Here is a 20,193-nt window from a genome sequence, read left to right as displayed (position 1 = left end):
TAATGCCCCATAAACTCTGTGTAGCTCTTGTATAGTAACTATGGACTGATGCCCCATGATCTCTCTGTGTAGCTCTTGTATAGTAACTATGGACTGATGCCCCATGAACTCTGTGTAGCTCTTGTACAGTGGGCAGTGCTTCGACTTGGCCAGCTTCACTTGCGGTCCGCGCGTGGGATCACGCGGTATCACGCGACTTTAATTTGTATTTTTCCAGTGAGATGCTGCAACAACCCAAACAACCGGTAGATGGCTCAAGTGAGCAGGGTGTCTCGTAAAAAGAAATGGAGCCTGGAAAACCCTACACAGAATTCACTACAGACTTTAGCAGACTGGTTTACAAATAATGTAATAGCCAGAAATATGCCTGCCCTGCCCTAATAATATGTATTAATATAGAGTATTAACCTCCGTTGCTCAGCCAAATGCCTTCCTGTTACGTCCTGTTATCAAGGAGTTACAGGCGATAAACGATTTTTGATGGCTACCGGAGGAGTTTTGGGAGCATTAGTCCAAAAAGACGGACCCTCCCTCGCCAGCAATACATTTTTCTATGACCCTCCAAAGTGATTATGAAAAATCACTGTCAACTTTTTTTCCGTGTTTATCGCCTACTGTATTTTAACGTTTTCACATATTTGGCCATAAGCCGCTTTATCATAGGCTATCACGAAAACCAAACTACAAAGGCGAACACTTTAACAGGGGAATTAATTGGGCATGAATCATGCTGAACGATATTTCGCTACCTTAGAATAATAAGGTTCTATCTGGCGCTTTGAGTAGGTACAACCGGACTATTGAAACGGGACTAATGAAACATTCCGGTTTTCTCCGAAAGTGCAACGATGATAGACAGTCATCATTTGGACAAAACATGGAGCATTTTAACCTCCGCTGTTCAGCCAAATGCCTTCCTGTTACGGCCCTGGTATCAATGGAGTTACGAGGGATAAACGATTTTGATGGTCACAAGTTTACTTCATTAGAGACTGTTCGTTATTTATTTTATACTATGGAGGTTTTGGGAGCATTAGTCCAAAAAAGCGTGACCCTCCCGCCGCCAGCAATACATTTTTCTATGACCTCCAAAGTGATTATGAAAAATCACTGTCAACTTTTTTCGTGTTTATCGCTTCTTACTGTATTTTAACGTTTTCTACATATTTGGCCATAAGCCGTTTATCATAGGCTATCACGAAACCAAACTAAAAGGCGAACACTTTAACAGGGGAATTAATTGGGCATGAATCATGCTGAACGATATTTAACTACCTTAGAATAATAAGGTTCTATCTCAACTTTGAGTAGGTACAACCGGGACTATTGAAACGGGGACGAATGAAACATTCCGGTTTCTCCGAAAGTGCAACGATGATAGACAGTCATCATTTGGACAAAACATGGAGCATTTTAACCTCCGTTGCTCAGCCAAATGCCTTCCTGTTACGTCCTGGTATCCGCGAGATTCACGAGGGATAAACGATTTTTGATGGTCACAAGTTTACTTCATTAGCGGTTTATTTTTTGGATTATTAAAGAGTGTTTTTCATTTAAAGGTTTGACTTCGTGCTTATTCAGTAGAGCATTTAGTGCTCTCCCAATCCCAGACGTTCACATTGCATGTTTGTTTGTAATGGATGCAACCGCGAGATAGGCTATGCGCTTTGACAATGAGTTGGTTCTGAACCAAGACATATAGCCCAGCAGCAATCTAGGGACTGATCGTTATTTATTGAAGGGGCCACCGGAGGAATTTTGAGTGCTTCAGTTGGAAGTTTCATGACCCTCTCTTGCCTGCTAGAAATTGTTCAATGACCCTCCGACAGAATTGTTAAAAAGACATGACCCTCCCCTGCCAATTGTCTTCCCAGCGCCACAGCCACACACTTTGTGATAACATTCTTAAATCAATCTTTCCCGCGAGCTTGCATGCTACCAGTCCTTCCTTTTCAAATGTGTTGCGCCTGTTTGCACAATTTCACAAATAATCATATGTGATTAATAGTATGACAAATAATCCCTGTGCACGGGACCCAAAACAATGCATGCCAACTGTTTCCGTGTTTATCACGTATTTTAACTTTCCCCGCTGTCTTGCCGCTTTTAATGTTTTCCCCGTGAATATCCCATATTTTAATACTCTCATAACAGCCCTGCCATCGGGCCTGTCTCTGTGTTGCCCTGTTGCTACCCCTTGCCCTTTCCAACTAAACAGATGTCTTCAAATCATCGCTTTCCTTGCTTGAAGGCTTAACTTAGAGTGATGTTAACCTATTTAAGTTTAACGGCGCATTGTTGTGAGAGCACGATTCATTGGCTTGCATGTTCGGCCTTATGTCTACGTCTTTACCTGAGGCTACTCAGCTGCAAGAGAAATAATTTCCCCTCTTTGTATGTTCACTGCAAGTTGGCCTACCATAACTTACCAACTCTGCACTGTAGACTGGCTATTTATATTTTTCTGTGAAATAAGCAAATGTATTTGTTCAACTTTATGAAGCAGAATTACGATAGGGTAGCCTACTTGGAACATAATACATTTGACAAAGGACGGATGAATGTTGCTAGTGACAAAATATTAACTTTCAGTGTTTTACGATAACTTTGTCATGGGGAAGTGTTTTTCCCCATGCATTTATTCTAGGTTACTGTCAGTGACTGCTGTGAGAGAAGCTGGTTCTGTGTTTCGTTCATGTCAGTGACTGACGCGAGAGAAGCGGGTCTGTGTTGTGTTGTGTTGCATTGCGCTAATTTATTTTCATTGGGCATACCGTGCCGTGGTCGCCCACAGCTCTTCAGTTCTGACAAAGCCAAAATTACCTCCTTTGAAACAATGAGTGCAGGAAGCGCCAGTTTGTATGGTTATGGTTATATTGCTAATATTCAAAATGTTGAAAACACTAATATTCAAAAATGTTGAAAACTAGCCATATAAAGCAGTTTAATTAAATGGAATGTTAGTTGTAAACAAACGAGCTACTTGGTGAGGCTTGGCCTCACAGATGCTTCGGCCTTAGATGGCAGGACAAATCTTCACGATAGGCCTATTAACTAACCACCCCGATTCACGCTGGCTGGGGAAGGGGGCCATCAGACAATTGTGCCCAGTTAATCCGCCCTTCCCCAAAAAAATCACACCTTCCCACCTCTGACAGCTTAAAAGAAGTCAAGAGGACTCCTTACTCACAGACCTATTCACAAACCTGCGGTTTTGAAATCTTATGCAGCTACAGGAGCTTCCAATCGCGAGGAAGCAATTTTGCATTGTAGGCATAACATGCAATAACGCCAACAACAACCAAAACTAGGCTAATCATTGTCAACATGTAAATTAAATGTAACATTATTGTGAATCAAATTAAAATGTTCTCTTTTGAAAACGTGAGGCATAGTAACAGAATAATTTAATAATGTTACAAGATACTACATCAATCCGTTATGTTTCATTGGGCTACTAGGCTATTTGTTTTGCCTTGATTCATTTAGGCTAGGCCTTTTATTCAGGGCCATATTCACAAAGAATTTTAAGGCTAAAAGTAGCTCCTAACTGGCGAATTTAGGAGCAACTCCTAAAAATAATGGGCGGTCACTCCTAACTTTAGGACTCCTAATTTTTTCACAAAAAAGTAATTCACACGAAGCATTTTAGACCTAAAAGTAGCACCTAAGTCTGGGAGTAGCCTACTCCTAGTAGTAAGATAAAAGCCTTTGTGAATAGCCTACGGCCCCAGTTATTCATCATCTTCTGTCCTTGTGTAGCTTACGCATTCTGAGACCTGTCACTCATCATCGTAAAGGAGGTGTTTGGAATCATGCCCAGCGTTACAATCATCAGCCAATCAGCAAATCAAGGTGGTCACGCTTGCCCATTTACCCAAATTAATGGTAGAATATTACTGATGATCATTGTTATTTAAGAACATGCAGTGTGCGTGGGGTACCAAAACATCTTGCTCGTAAAAAAAAGCATCATAACGCATTATTCTGGCTGGTCTGTTATTTACTGTAGGCTCGCCAAACCACATGCCTTTTATTTTGGGCAAGCCTGCATTCATTCATTCATTCAACCTTTATTTATTCTCGGAGGGTCATTGAGGGAAGCCCTCATTTTCAATGAAGCCAAAATTACAGAAGCTTAAGCAAAGCTCCCACAAACAAGACAACATTCGAGGCCTTCTGTTGAAGAATTTTATATAAAGCCTAAGCTGACAGTAATCCTCCTGCCCCTGATAGGCCTACCACAGCTGTGGATAGTGTGGAATGTTCAAGTAATAACACAATCCAATGTGTGTCTCAATTGTCCCCGCTGACCACCTCACACATTTCTCTAGATTTTGCAACGAACTTACATGACACAATGCCATAAAATATGCCAGTTTTAGGACACAGAATAATGTTTGTAATGATACCAGGTAGGCCAGGTATTGTCGAAGGTGCATGGTGAAGTGAAATTTTACTTTGGAAAACAAACATTTGCCGATATCATAAGCCGATCATCAGAATATTGCAACAGATTCTGTGTTCTGGACTGCAGGTAACTTGTTAAGCCAGTGGTTCTCAAACTTTTATTTCATTCCCCACTTTGATCAAGGGGCATGACTGATGATAGTGGAGATAACGGTTATCCCGAGGCTTTTGCAAGTCCAATCTTCGACGGTAGTCTATTAAAAATATAAGTTTTTCGATGTCCCAAACGGAGAGCCATACTTTATTGTTTTTAACGATCTCTATGCTACTCACAAAAATGTAGGCATGGGGACATGATGAAGTAGGTTATCCAACTGTCGCGGTGTTAAATTATTGTGATTACGAGCCAGTGGTTTTCAAACATTATGCGTGACTCGGACATCTAACTAAATGCAACAGGCTCATATCGTCCTCGCATTCGCAAAATGAGACCAGTGTTTTGTCAAATTGCAAATAGCTATTCGTTTTAACTATTTTTTTATGATAGTAGCCTATACAAAAAGCACTTCATGCTATCTTAATCTTGGAATATGGGGAGGGAAGTGGCGTCTGCAGTCAGCCAAATATGAATGTAATTCTGCGGCCTAAAGCAGATGTAATTGTTTATCGTTACAGAAAAATAAAAATGACATGTCAAGCAGTCAATTGACTACATTGCAGTCAAGAAGTAGGGCAAATTAATTTACTTAAAACCAAAACGTGGGTCATAGTTATCTAAGCCTCTATTATGTAGCCTGTTAAAAACGCCGCCAGATAGTATTAAATCGTTTGTTTTCTGCAGAAGCCTACCCAAGGCTACAGATTAATTCTGAACAGTTATTTCTCTACTGGCTCAATTATCACACCACTGTTTTGATTTGCGTGGTTGCGTTAACTAACACTGACAATAATGTAGACAGCAAATTTCGATTTCGATTTTCGTGGTAGTCAAGCCTTAAGCCATACCCAAGTAGCCTAAATCGAGGTAATGTTTAATTATGCATTATTTATTTTGTTATTGAATTAAGAGGGCTGGGATTACTCTCGCAACAATTATGTAAGGGACGGGCAGGCGATGTACAGTGGCAGAGCCACGCACAGTGGCTGAAAGTGGTATTAAAGCTTCCGCGCGCTTCATGCAGCGTATCTTGTGAATGAAGTGGTCATTTGAAAGCGATGCCCACTGTATAGTAACTATGGACTAATGCCCCATGAACTCTCTGTGTAGCTCTTGTATAGTAACTATGGACTGATGCCCCATGAACTCTGTGTAGCTCTTGTATAGTAACTATGGACTAATGCCCCATGAACTCTCTGTGTAGCTCTTGTATAGTAACTATGGACTGATGCCCCATGAACTCTCTGTGTAGCTCTTGTATAGTAACTATACCATTGTGTACTGTGGAGTACCTGACTGTGTCACTGTTAAAGGACATGGATGCTTTAGGTTGACACAGCCCTTGTCCCTGAGGGGCCATCAGAGTTGTGCCTTCAGTGATGTGAATAGTTATGATAGGGAGCACCTGAACAACAGCCAAGTGAGCGAAATGAGGAGGGTGATAATGGACCCTGCATTTATCATTGATATAAATGGGTGTAGTTCATGGAAGCAAAGAGTGTTTTCTAAGGAATTCAGAGATTCAATCTCTCTCCCTTTATCTCTGTCTCTACCTCTCTCTCTCCCCCCCTCTCTCTCTCTGCTCCCTCTCTCTCTCTCTCCCTTTATCTCTCTCTCTACCTCTCTCTCTCTCCCCTCTCTCTCTGCTCCCTCTCTCTCTCTCTCCCTTTATCTCTGTCTCTACCTCTCTCTCTGCTCCCTCTCTCTCTCTCCCCCCTCATCTCTCTCTCTTTCTCTGCCCCCCATCTCCCCTGGTCAGTGTCGTGTACATCATCTCGGCGCCAGCCTCTCCTGTGCTAGGCTTCATGGTGGACAGGACGGGGAAGAACGTCCTGTGGGTGGCCTGTGCCATCCTGGCCACGCTCGCCGCTCACATGATGCTCGCCTTCACCTTCTGGAACCCCTGGATCGCCATGGTAACCTCTCCCGCCCTCGGCTGGCTGTGTGAGATTACGGGAGTGTGTTGATAATAACCCATATCTGTCCGTGCTTTAGCGCTGCATTAAACACAGATTGGGAACTGTGTAGAAACAGCGACCCTGTGTCCATTTCGCTTCCAAACAGCGACCCTGTGCCCATTTAGCTTCCACACAGCGACCCTGTGTCCATTTAGCTTCCCCGTGTTACAACCAGGTTACACCAGGTGTGCAATTGAAGTGTTACAGTCACAAAGCGTAAAAGTAGTTTTAGAAGACAGGTCTATAACTATAAACTGTAGCGTCTGGTGTAGCCATTTCCATGGATTATATAGCACAGGGTTCCCACGGGCCATGGAATTTCTGGAATATCGTGGAATTTTGGAAAGTCTATTCCAAACAGGGAATTATTGTGGAAAAGTCATGGAATATCAGGGAATTTTGTTGTAGCATTTTAAAACTCACTTGTTAAAATACATGAATACCAATAGCATATATTTCCACGCAGAATTGGTGTAGTTGTGGTTAGCCCAACTTTTTTTATTCAATGCCCATTTATTCATCTTCTGTTCTAAAAAAGTAAAAGATTCTCCAATGCTACATAGATGCTCTGAAATCTTAGGTTGGTGTATTGTACCATTCATTATAGTAGGTCATGGAAATTCAGTTTTACAACTGAATTAGAGTGGGAAGCCTGATAGTGGAAGCTAATTATTGCAGCTCTGCGAACGGAGCGCTTCAGTTACGTGCCTGGTGTAGCCTGCCTTTTACTACACTAGTGAGCATGCGGTGTGCAATATGAGTGTGCTTTTACTGCACTAGTGAGCATGCGGTGTGCAATATGAGTGTGCTTTTACTGCACTAGTGAGCATGCGGTGTGCAATATGAGTGTGCTTTTACTGCACTAGTGAGCATGCAGTGTGCAATATGAGTGTGCTTGTAATGAAGTCCGAAAAAAGAAATACAATTGGGAAAGACTCCAGCAAGATGTGGTGTTTAAAACCATAGAGTGAAGAGAGCATGGAAATGAGCATTGATGTTGAGTGTAAATGCCATGCTCCTCCTCTCTCCTCCTCACCTCCTCTCGGCCTCTCTCCTTCTCTCCTCTCCTCCTCTCCTCCTCACCTCCTCTCGGTCTCTCTCCTTCTCTCCTCTCCTCTCCTCCTCTCTTCTCCTCCTCTCTTCTCCTCCTCTCTTCTCCTCCTCTCCTCTCCTCCTCTCTCCTCCTCTCCTCTCCTCCTCCTCTCTCCTTCTCTCCTCCTCTCTCCTCTTCTCCTCTCCTTCTCTCCTCCTCTCCTCCTCTCCTCTCCTCCTCTTCTCCTCCTCAGAGTCTGATGGGACTGGCGTACTCTCTGCTGGCCTGTGCTCTCTGGCCCATGGTGTCCTTTGTGGTGCCTGAGCATCAGCTTGGAACGGCCTATGGCTTGTAAGTAATTGGCTGTTCCAGCACATGCCTCTGTCTAGCCTTCATACAGGACTCAAACTGTGGTGTCTTGGCGCTATGGCAATAATGTCTCTCTGTGTCTCCCCACCTCCCCCTCACATGCTGTCTACCCCCCTCTCTGTCTCTGTCTCTTTCTCTCTCTCTCTCTCTCTCTCTCTCTCTCTCTCTCTCTCTCTTGCTTGCTTTCTCTCCCTCGCTCGCTCCCCATCTTTCTGTCTTTCACTCTTTAACAGCATGCAGTCTATTCAGAATCTTGGCTTGGCTCTTATCGCCATGGCAGCAGGAGCCATTTTGGACAACCGTGGTTACCTCTTCCTGGAAGTGTTCTTCTGTGCCTGCATATGCAGTGAGTGCTATCTGTCAAGCTGAGAGTGTGTGTGTGTGTGTGTGTGTGTGTGTGTGTGTGTGTGTGTGTGTGTGTGTGTGTGTGTAAATGGTCATGCTGTCATTTGTAAATGATTTCTAAAAGTGAGGGTGTTGTTGCTGTGACTCACGCCTCTATGTCATATTTAAAGGCTACTATGCTGGCCGTGCAATGAGTTTTCATCATATTTAAAGAGGCTACTATGCTATACAATGCAATGAGTTTTCATCATATTTAAGGCTACTATGCTATGCTATGCAATGCAATGAGTTTTCATCATGTTAAAGGCTACTATGCTATGCTATGCAATGCAATGAGTTTTCATCATATTTAAGGCTACTATGCTATACAATGCAATGAGTTTTCATCATATTTAAGGCTACTATGCTATGCAATGCAATGAGTTTTCATCATGTTTAAAGGCTACTATGCTATGCAATGCAATGAGTTTTCATCATGTTTAAAGGCTACTATGCTATGCAATGCAATGAGTTTTCATCATGTTTAAAGGCTACTATGCTATACAATGCAATGAGTTTTCATCATATTTAAAGGCTACTATGCTATACAATGCAATGAGTTTTCATCATATTTAAAGAGGCTACTATGCTATGCAATGCAATGAGTTTTCATCATATTTAAAGAGGCTACTATGCTATACAATGCAATGAGTTTTCATCATATTTAAAGAGGCTGCTATGCTGTGTGCAATGCAATGAGTTTTCATCATATTTAAGGCTACACTATGCTATGCAATGCAATGAGTTTTCATCATATTTAAAGGCTACTATGCTATACAATGCAATGCAATGAGTTTTCATCATATTTAAGAGGCTACTATGCTATGCAATGCAATGAGTTTTTCATCATATTTAAAGGCTACTATGCTATGCTATACAGTGAGTTTTCATCATATTTAAGGCTACTATGCTATGCAATGCAATGAGTTTTCATCATATTTAAAAGGCTACTATGCTATGCAATGCAATGAGAGTTTTCATCATATTTAAGAGGCTACTATGCTATGCAATGCAATGAGTTTTCATCATGTTTGGGGCTACTATGCTATGCAATGCAATGAGTTTTTCATCATAAAAGGCTGCTATGCTATGCAATGCAATGAGTTTTCATCATATTTAAAGGCTATGCTGTATTACCACAATGCAATGAGTTTTCATCATATTTAAAGGCTACTATGCTTATGCTATGCAATGAGTTTTCATCATGTTAAAGGCTACTATGCTATGCAATGCAATGAGTTTCATCATATTTAAAGGCTACTATGCTATGCAATGCAATGAGTTTTCATCATATTTAAAGGCTACTATGCTATGCAATGCAATGAGATTTCATCATATTTAAAGGCTACTATGCTATGCAATGCAATGAGTTTTCATCATATTTAAAGGCTACTATGATATGCAATGCAATGAGTTTTCATCATATTTAAAAGGCTACTATGCTATGCTATGCAATGCAATGAGTTTTCATCATATTTAAAGGCTACTATGCTATGCAATGCAATGAGTTTTCATCATATTTAAAGGCTACTATGCTATGCAATGCAATGAGTTTTCATCATATTTAAAGGCTACTATGCTATGCAATGCAATGCATCATATTTAAAGGCTACTATGCTATGCAATGCAATGAGTTTTCATCATATTTAAAGGCTACTATGCTATGCTATGCAATGCAATGAGTTTTCATCATATTTAAAGGCTACTATGCTATGCAATGCAATGAGTTTTCATCATATTTAAAGGCTACTATGCTATGCAATGCAATGAGTTTTCATCATATTTAAAGGCTACTATGCTATGCAATGCAATGAGTTTTCATCATATTTAAAGGCTACTATGCTATGCAATGCAATGAGTTTTCATCATATTTAAAGGCTACTATGCTATGCAATGCAATGAGTTTTCATCATATTTAAAGGCTACTATGCTATGCAATGCAATGAGTTTTCATCATATTTAAAGGCTACTATGCTATGCAATGCAATGAGTTTTCATCATATTTAAAGGCTACTATGCTATGCAATGCAATGAGTTTTCATCATATTTAAAGGCTACTATGCTATGCAATGCAATGAGTTTTCATCATATTTAAAAGGCTACTATGCTATGCAATGCAATGAGTTTTTCATCATATTTAAAGGCTTTGCTATCAATGAGTTTTCATCAATTTAAAGGCTACTATGCTATGCAATGCAATGAGTTTTCATCATATTTAAAGGCTACTATGCTATGCAATGCAATGAGTTTTCATCATATTTAAAGGCTACTATGCTAATGAGTTTTCATCATATTTAAAGCTAATGATGTGCAATTTTTCATCATATTTAAAGGCTACTATGCTATGCAATGCAATGAGTTTTCATCATATTTAAAGGCTACTATGCTATGCAATGCAATGAGTTTTCATCATATTTAAAGGCTACTATGCTATGCAATGCAATGAGTTTTCATCATATTTAAAGGCTACTATGCTATGCAATGCAAATGAGTTTTCATCATATTTAAAGGCTACTATGCTATGCAATGCAATGAGTTTTCATCATATTTTTAACGCTTTGGCTTTGTTGCCCATATTAGGTTTGCAGCAGCAATAAAATGTGACATCTGTTAGCTATCGGAACGTCACATATTACCGTCATGTAGCCTATGTCCAACCTCTTACGTGTATGTGTCACTTATTCATTTCTATACAAACCAAGCTGTCGGATTCCTAAAGAAATGCAAGCACCCACACCATAAGTGTATCTAAATTAGCTATGTACCAAAAAATACATACCGTGACTCGAAGAGCTGTAAACAGTGTTGTAAGGCTGCTGAGCTCAAGCTCCAAGCTGCAAGTTACCGTTCACTGGTAACTTGCAGCTAGCTCGGCTGGCGGCACTGTTGCTAAATTACGTTATGAAGTTTGGCACAATACATTCTCACTCAGGATAGGGATCAATAATACTTTCCACTATCCCAAAGATTTAGTATACATTTCTTCTATGGTTTATTTCGATTTTATAATGTTGACAATTACATAATCATTGGAAAAAAAAACATAGATAGTTCTAACATGAAATAAACGTTTTTCCTTCTTTTTTTAATCAACCTTCCGCGCCTCCCCTCAAATTATTTGCCGCCCCCCAGGGGAGGCGCGCCTCACAGTTTGGGAACCTCTGGTGTAGGCTGTCGGCTGAGGAAAGAAAGATAGATTCTGTCGGTCTGTCCGAGTGGACTTTTAAATATAACCATTGTCTTTAGGTTAAAAAGTGTGTATTGCAAAGTTATAAACAGCACTGCAAAACAGAAGCAGCAGCCGGCAATGGAAGTCAATAAATAATTTCTGGGTCAAAGAAATCGGAACAAAAATAAATATCAAAATCGGACCCTGAGACCGTTTTTTAAATCTACTTTTGATGTGACCATGAAACCAAAAATCTGAAGAACAAAGCGTTATTTGTTTGTTTGCATCACATTCATAAACAAATAATGAAATAAAAACTTTCTTTTTTTTTTTTTTTTTGATTTTGCATTCTCAATTGTCTATCAAATCAACCGAATCATACACGGAATCCTAACACACATCCTCAAGATCTTTGTCAAGGTCTAGTGACCAAAACTACTTTTAAAAATACATTTCCTTTTTTAGATGAGCATCAGTAAACATACAGGTAAGCCCAAAATTGTTCCAGATTTTTATATAAAGTGCAGTTTTCTATAGTTAATTCCTGATTTTTATATATACAGTGCCATTTTATTTGGTCAGTAGTTTTTTTTCTGCTTATAAGACATGAACACGAGACAGAAAGATGGTCTTGTGCTAGAGAGATGTAAATGAAGCATGGGAATAGTTCTGGGCTTAACTGCGTATCAGAAGCAAGTGTGCACTTTATTGTAAGATGAGCTGGGAGGGGGGTGGAGCCGGACGCGAGTGCTCTCTCAGAGTGCTGTGCTGGGAAGGAGAGCAACTGAGGCATTATCTGAGCAGTGGAGGATCAAGAGACCCATGTGTGTGTTACATTGTCCAGAATCAGGTGCCTTTTGTCCTTTTGGTGCTTTACTTTTGTGTTGTTTTTACATCTTTCTGAATGTTTTTTGTTTTGTTTTTAATTCAGAAGATGAGTTTGTTTTTTTCAAATGTATATTTTAAAGTACTCGTTTGGGTATTTCAAGCTTTGTCTTGTCGTAGTTAACGGCTATGAGTTATGTGTGCTTTATTTGGTCTCTTAGCAGTCTCAGACTTTTCATCAGATGGCAAGAATCACATGCACTTTACTCCTCCAGACAGACACACACACACACCCTCATGCAAAGACATACAGACACACACACACACACACACACACACACACTCATGCAGAGACACACACACACACACACACACACACACACACACACACTCATACACACACAAACACTCATGCAGACACACACATACACATACACATACTCATGCAGACACACACACACACACATACACACCGTTTATTGTAGAAATGGACAGTCGGGAGTGAACACAAACACATAAAACACACCGTCACTGTAAAGCTGCCTTAGCTGTGACGGATATTGCTGCCACTGTCATATATACAGTACAATGTTTATAACTGTTACGCCTCAAGTGTGAGCCTGCCACTGGAGAGTTTAAACTGCAATGGCACATGACCGCATATTGGGTCGGCTACATCTCAGTTCATCTATAATTGAATTTTTTTTTTCCATCGTGAAATTGTTTTGCTTTTTCTCGGCACAGAGAGACTGAAACTGCCATTTGTTGGAAATCTGTTGCAGGTGATACTACCATGATCTATAACACACCAATCTGTCAGCTGAGAGGAATATTTGTATATCTTGATCTGTGTCCATACATGGTGAAGCAAAGGTCACCATGCATTCTGCTATCAAGCCTCGTCTGTATAGAGCACTGTTGATTGTCCTCCATTTTTAAACACCCTCTCTCTTGTCCTGAAGAGATCGCGTTCACTCAGGAATGAATTATGAATAAATTATTATGATTGCTTTGAAGGCTCGCTGTCCACTTACACTAACTCTAGGAAGTGTTACGTCTTCTTTGATAGCTTTGATTTTTTTATACTTCCTGTGAATACTCTGCTGTGGGACCTCTCTCTCCTCTCCCTCCCTCCCTCTCTCTCTCTCCCTCCCTCCTACCCCCGCTCTCTCTTTCTTTCTATCTCCCTCTTTCCCTCCTTCTCCCCCTCCCTCACTCCTACCACCCCCTCCCTCTATCTTTCCCTCCCTCACTCCTACCGCCCCCTCCCTCTATCTTTCTCTCCTTCTCCCTCTCTCTCTCTCCTGCCTGTAACGCAGATGTGCTTGAAGCTGCTTGGACTGTTTAGGCAGCGGAAGCTTCTGGGGTATTAGAAGTGTGTGTGTGTGTGTGCGTGCGTGTGTGTGTGTGTGCGTGTTGATATGGCTATTGCACTGGAGTAAATGTTTTCACATGTGTTTGATTGTGACTCCTGAGCACTTTACCCCTTGTGTGTTGATCTCTCTTAATTTGAGAGGAGCTTCGATTGCTGGTAGATGTATCACCTGTCTTTCTCTTGGGCAGTGTGGGAAAACAAATCATGGGTAAATGAATCAGAATGCATATTTTTAAATAAATAATATGTACTCTGAATAAATGAAAATAAAGATAATGTTAAATTTGTTTGGCTATAGTTTCTGTTACATGTTACAGTGTGTGTGTGTGTGTGTGTTGAAGATATCAACGGAGCAGACCGCACCATTTCCCTAGTCATTGAGATTGCTGTTAACGAAGGCATTATCACTCTGGCCAGCAGAGCAGTTAAGAGCCGGAGACGTCCATAGCAGCACACTTATCCACTCAGACTGTATGGACTCACTGTGTGTGTGTGTGGAGACGTCCATAGCAGCACACTTATCCATGGGCTCACTGTGTGTGTGTGTGTGTGCAGCACCTCATCCCTCAGGCCGTATGGGCTCACTGTGTCTGTGTGTGTCCTCATCCCTCACTGTATGGGCTCACTGTGTGTGTGTGTGTCACTCATCCCCTCAGGCCGTATGGGCTCACTGGTGTTTGATTGTGACTCCTGAGCACTTTACCGCAGATGTGCTTGAAGCTGCTTGGACTGTTTGCAGGCAGCGGAGCTTCTGGAGATTATTACCTGTCTTTCTCTTGGGCAGTGTGGGAAAACAAATCATGGGTAAATGAATCAGAATGCATATTTTTAAATAAATAATATGTACTCTGAATAAATGAAAATAAAGATAATGTTAAATTTGTTTGGCTATAGTTTCTGTTACATGTTACAGTGTGTGTGTGTGTGTCCTCATCCCCTCAGGCCGTATGGGCTCACTGTGTCTGTGTGTCACTCATCCCCTCAGGCCGTATGGGCTCACTGTGTGTGTGTGTGTCACTCATCCCCTCAGGCCGTATGGGCTCACTGTGTCTGTGTGTCACTCATCCCCTCAGGCCGTATGGGCTCACTGTGTGTGTGTGTGTGTGTGTGTGTGTCACTCATCCCCTCAGGCCGTATGGGCTCACTGTGTCTGTGTGTCACTCATCCCCTCAGGCCGTATGGGCTCAGTGTGTGTGTGTGTGTGTGCGTGCGTGTGTGTGTGTGTGCGTGTTGATATGGCTGTGCACTGGAGTAAATGTTTTCACATGTGTTTGATTGTGACTCCTGAGCACTTTACCCTTGTGTGTTGATCTCTCTTAATTTGAGAGGAGCTTCGATTGCTGGTAGATGTATCACCTGTCTTTCTCTTGGGCAGTGTGGGAAAACAAATCATGGGTAAATGAATCAGAATGCATATTTTTAAATAAATAATATGTACTCTGAATAAATGAAAATAAAGATAATGTTAAATTTGTTTGGCTATAGTTTCTGTTACATGTTACAGTGTGTGTGTGTGTGTGTGTTGAAGATATCAACGGAGCAGACCGCACCATTTCCCTAGTCATTGAGATTGCTGTTAACGAAGGCATTATCACTCTGGCCAGCAGAGCAGTTAAGAGCCGGAGACGTCCATAGCAGCACACTTATCCACTCAGACTGTATGGACTCACTGTGTGTGTGTGTGGAGACGTCCATAGCAGCACACTTATCCATGGGCTCACTGTGTGTGTGTGTGTCACTCATCCCCTCAGGCCGTATGGGCTCACTGTGTCTGTGTGTGTCACTCATCCCCTCAGGCCGTATGGGCTCACTGTGTGTGTGTGTGTCACTCATCCCCTCAGGCCATATGGGCTCACTGGGTCTCATGTCAACAGACTGCTCCGGGGCTCCAGCACACAGAATGCTGTGCGGCCGAATGCTAGATAGCACTGTGCGGCAGAATGCTAGATAGCACTGTGCGCTGCTCAGAATGATATGCGGCCGAATGCTAGATAGCACTGTGCGCTGCTCAGAATGATATGCGGCCGAATGCTAGATAGCACTGTGCGCTGCTCAGAATGCTGTGCGGCCGAATGCTAGATAGCACTGTGCGGCCGAATGCTAGATAGTACTGTGCGCTAGGGTGGTCCTTATTTTTAAAGTCTCCAATTGTCATGCTCTTAACCCTTGAAATTGTTCCTTTATATAAGAAAATACAGCAGGCCAATTTTTATGGCAGTAACAAAATAATTACTGGTAGCTCAATAGCTTTAAACTTTGAGATGATTTTCTGTTTGATGATTTTCATAAAAACAGATCATTTGAATTGGTATTGTACCTGGCTAGTAAAATTCCAAAACAATCCCCATAAAAGAATCTAATGCACTATATATTAACACTATACATATATTATTTTAGATACATATTTGAGATACATATCTCAGTTTACTTATTGTAGAAACTAAATCTAAATTAATCCATCCATGACCCGGTTAAGACATGTTTTGGTCTTCATTAAAACGTTCAAACAATTTTATCCACGGAACCCCAAATATATGCCACAAAACTGTATGAGGAAAAGGCACCTTCACCATTCTTTGCTCAGCTTTGCTTGCAGTTGTGTTGTGTACCAAGAGCAAAATCATGGCGAAAACAAGAAGTGAAGTTTATTTGATTGGTTCCACCATACCAGAATTAGTTGGATCAAATCTGCCATCTATTATAATGGAAGATCACTGACAGAGCGATTTTTTTTTTAGATTGTTGTCATTGTTGTCATGTCAGTGTTGCTCTGATTTCAATAAAGTGCAGTTCATTTGCAGCAACTTTTAATATTACTTGCATATCACAATAACGCAGCACAGCTTAACATAGGCAATCTTCCACATGATTGAGCTACCTCTAAATATATTTTTTTATCAAAAATTTTGCATATCTTCATAATTTTGAAGTTAAAAGGAGCAGTTTAAGAGGTTAAGACACTAACATTTTGCAAAAAAAAAAATTTGCAGCGCACCGTAGTGCGGCCGAATGATAGATAGCATTGTGCGCGAATGCATCAGTTCAATTCCAGAATCAGGTGCTCATCAGGATCAAAAGGAATGCATGTCAAAAAAGGAGAAAAGAGATCCGAGGCACTCTGTATATTAATAAAAGTCCTTTATTTTACTTTGGACCTGCCGACGCATTTCGGTAGCTTCCGACCTTCTTCAGACCTTCTTCAATGAAAGTGTGTTGACATTTGTAAGTAAGACATTTGTAACTACTTTGTTGAAAATGCCTATATTTACAGTTAAAATAATGATTAAAAGGTTACATCTATAAATGTGACAAACATGCTTGGACAAAGACCAATGGTTATCCGCTATATAGAGGATGGTGAGATGGTGAGAAAATATCCATAAGAACCACTGTTGGAGAGTTCCAGATAAAGGTACCATCTTGGGGTCAAGTCCCCCAAAAAATCTTCAAAAGTGACCTCACTAGATTATTTAGAGGGCATGCCAGGTAAAAGCCTGTCCAGTCATTTAATTACCAATGTAAACAGCAGGAGTTACTGAATGGTACAGTGATTTTGTCTGAAGGTGTGGTCTATTGTCAGATGAAATGAAAATTGCACACTTTGGCTAGAAACACTTGGTGTGTTTGGCGTACATAGAAGAATGCCTATACTGAAAAGAACCCCATGCCTAATGAGAATTATGGTGGAGGGGCTGTGCTATTGTGGGGCTGTTTTTATTCGCAAAGGCCTTGGGAACCTAATTAAGGTGCATGGTATCATGAACACCAAGAAAAACCTGAACATTTCCAAAGGAAATCTGTCAATCTCTGCCTAGACACTAAAAGTTAGTCATGATTGGATCATTCATCAGGTCAATGAACCAAAACAAACGTCCAGATCAGGAATTTGGATGATCTGGGGAGATTTTGTGAAGATGAACGGTCTTAAAGGTGCCATGTGTAAGAATTGAGGTAAAAATATCCAAAAAATGAGCTACACGCATCAAAAGAATGAGAAGAAATAAGGGCGATGATGTCATTAAAAAAATGACAAGGTATAGTGCTGCAGAGAGATCAACCTAAATTAGCATGCTAAATTACTAGCCACAGCCCGACAGGTGTCATAATACCAGTTTCGGCCATGGGAGGCGGTATGCGGGCAACATAACCGCCAGCCAAACTCCAATACACGTGTCTCGGTTGTTACTCTAGGGTAGACCAACTCATTTTCTGGAGGTATACTGCCCCATCTTTTATGGAATGTGGAGTATGAATTGATTTTTTGGTGGACATTACACATGGCACCTTTAAATCCCTATATTCACCGACTTTATGGGGTGTCACAGGAGAATATTACAAGTTGTTTTATTGGCAAAGGGAGGCTTAAGAAGGTATTACAAGCAGGGGTCGGGTGCCAATAATTGTGAGCAATGTGTTTTTGTTAAAAATATTTATTTCTTTATGAGATTTTCCTTTTTCTCAAAATAAAATTGATAGAGATAGATAGATAGATAGATAGATACTTTATTGATCCTCAAGGGGAAATTCAAGAGAGAAAAAGTGCTTTTGCACTTTCTTCAATCTTCAAGATTGCTTTCCTTCAAGGTTGGATTTTTCCTATTTTTTGTCATTGTGAGATTACAATGAATCACCAACAGATTATTTTTTATATCGGATTTTAGTCAACTTTAGCAGACTCAGAGGTGCCAATAATTCTGGAGGATACTGTATACAGTATATTGCCTATACATATATAAAATATGTCTATACTCTCTGTACATAACCCTCTATACTCCTTATCTGTCACTGTAGACATGTCATCTGGAAAACCTGAATTTATTTAAATACACTGTTGTACATATTGAATCTCTATCGTACATGACTGCACAGAATACTGTACTCAACCTGCACTTTGGTATTCAATGCTTCTTTGCACTTCTGGTTGGATGTCAACTGCATTTAATTGGCTCTGTACCTGTAGGCCTACTCTGCTAAATGACAATAAAGTTTAATAGAATCTAATTTAATCTAATTTAATAAAGAGAATAAAAAGGAGGATAGTGGCATTTTCTCATTTGTTTTACCTTTTTCTTTAATCATCCATCATTAGCATCAACACCACAAAGAATGAAATAAAATGTAAAATCGTTCTACAATTGTGTAGGTCCTCAAGGAGTGTATACTATATCCATCATGTCACACAGTTTTAGTCTTTAGATTTGAGCCACATATTGATCAATTAATTATGCTTCTTCAATCAAAAACACTTAACAATAAATATGCATCCGCATGAGGACGGAGAGAGTGAACTAAAAAAAATCAGAAAGGTGTAATTACGAAAGATGTCCCGTACAACCCAGTTTTGTTGAGTTTCTATCTGTGAGTGTCCAGGAAATTCATCCACTCTTCCCACTACCAGATGCTCCGGTTTAATTTTTCTCGGCCTGCTCTTGAGCTTGCACTGTGCACACAGTAGGATGCACTCGCTTTCGGAATAAAACAGTCCAGAAAAGCTTGCGTTTTCTGTTGGAGCCAATGAAGTAGAGTATGGGGTTGATACAGCAGTGTACACTTACGATGGGCCTCCATATCTTATAGCTGAACATAACCACGTTGAGAACTTTACAATTGCTGGGCATGTAAACTCGCACGAACAAGTAAAGGGTCCTTGTGATATGATACGGCCCGAAACACACAACGAAGATTAGAGACACAACGAGCAAGGTGCGAATAGACTTGTTGCGCATCGCTGTGCCATTTGAGCAACCGTCGCTTTGCTGTTTGGATAAAACTCTCACCATTGAACAGTTACTAATGAGGATGACCAGAAAAGGAATTATAAACCCTACTATAGCCAGAAACAAACCGTAGGGGAAATACTGCTTGAATTTTCCTGGACTGGTCATGTCGAAACAGACCGTCATATTGTTGATGAAGCCGGTGTGGGCGAAAACTAATGTCGGCAAAACTTCTGCGGTCACCAATATCCAGATCATGCTTGAGGCGATGACAGCAAGCCTCTTAGTGCGGTAGCGCATGGCCTTAATGGGATAGCATACACCCAAGAGCCGATGGACGCTGATGCACATCAGGAACATCATTCCACAGTGAAGGTTGGTGTAGAAAAAGAACCGCACGGCCTTGCAAATTATGTCCCCAAACGGCCAGAGGTCGTCCATGCCATAGCTGATGATGAGCAGGGGCAGCGCCAGCACGTAGAGCAGGTCCGCCACTGCCAGGTTGGCCATGTAGACCACCGAGCAGCTCCACCTGCGTGTGCGACTGCACACCAGCCAGAGTAGTAACCCATTCAGAGTTAGTCCCAGTATGAAGACAACACTATAAGTCACGGGTAGATAAAATCTTTTATACGTCCTTGTCACCGAACAGTAGTGGGGAGGGTGTATGCCGATTACGTAGCTGTCCATATAGGTTTGCATTGGAAACTTCCACGACATAGCTTGGATCTAGTCTCCAACAGACAAGTCCTTTCTAGAACTCAAGGTGAAACATATTTTCTGGTCAGCCTTCCCT

General features: G+C 41.0%; 2 protein-coding genes across 2 annotated transcripts in view; one reads left to right on the top strand and one right to left on the bottom strand.

Moving 5' to 3' along the window:
* mfsd1 (major facilitator superfamily domain containing 1) overlaps positions 1–8,311 on the top strand; it is a 19,145-nt gene extending 10,834 nt beyond the window's left edge. The window contains exons 11-13 of the mRNA XM_048265253.1: positions 6,327–6,483; positions 7,812–7,909; positions 8,161–8,311. Of these exons, the coding sequence (XP_048121210.1) occupies positions 6,327–6,483; positions 7,812–7,909; positions 8,161–8,296 (391 nt within the window). The 3' untranslated portion in view covers positions 8,297–8,311. The remainder of the gene's footprint in view (positions 1–6,326; positions 6,484–7,811; positions 7,910–8,160) is intronic.
* A 10,445-nt stretch (positions 8,312–18,756) lies between these two features.
* Positions 18,757–20,191, bottom strand: LOC125308691 (P2Y purinoceptor 6-like). Its single transcript, XM_048265260.1, has one exon. The coding sequence runs from the start codon at positions 20,115–20,117 to the stop codon at positions 19,089–19,091; it is 1,029 nt and encodes a 342-aa protein (XP_048121217.1). The 5' UTR covers positions 20,118–20,191; the 3' UTR covers positions 18,757–19,088.
* Positions 20,192–20,193: the final 2 nt, after the last annotated feature.

Source organism: Alosa alosa, chromosome 15 (genome assembly GCF_017589495.1).
Source record: "Alosa alosa isolate M-15738 ecotype Scorff River chromosome 15, AALO_Geno_1.1, whole genome shotgun sequence".
Taxonomy (NCBI): Eukaryota; Metazoa; Chordata; class Actinopteri; order Clupeiformes; family Clupeidae; genus Alosa; species Alosa alosa.
This window is presented reverse-complemented; position numbering and strand designations above follow the sequence as displayed.

Bases quoted from the DNA above. Each gene is read 5' to 3' on its own strand.
- LOC125308691 (XM_048265260.1), bottom strand. From the start codon at position 20,117: ATGTCGTGGAAGTTTCCAATGCAAACCTATATGGACAGCTACGTAATC.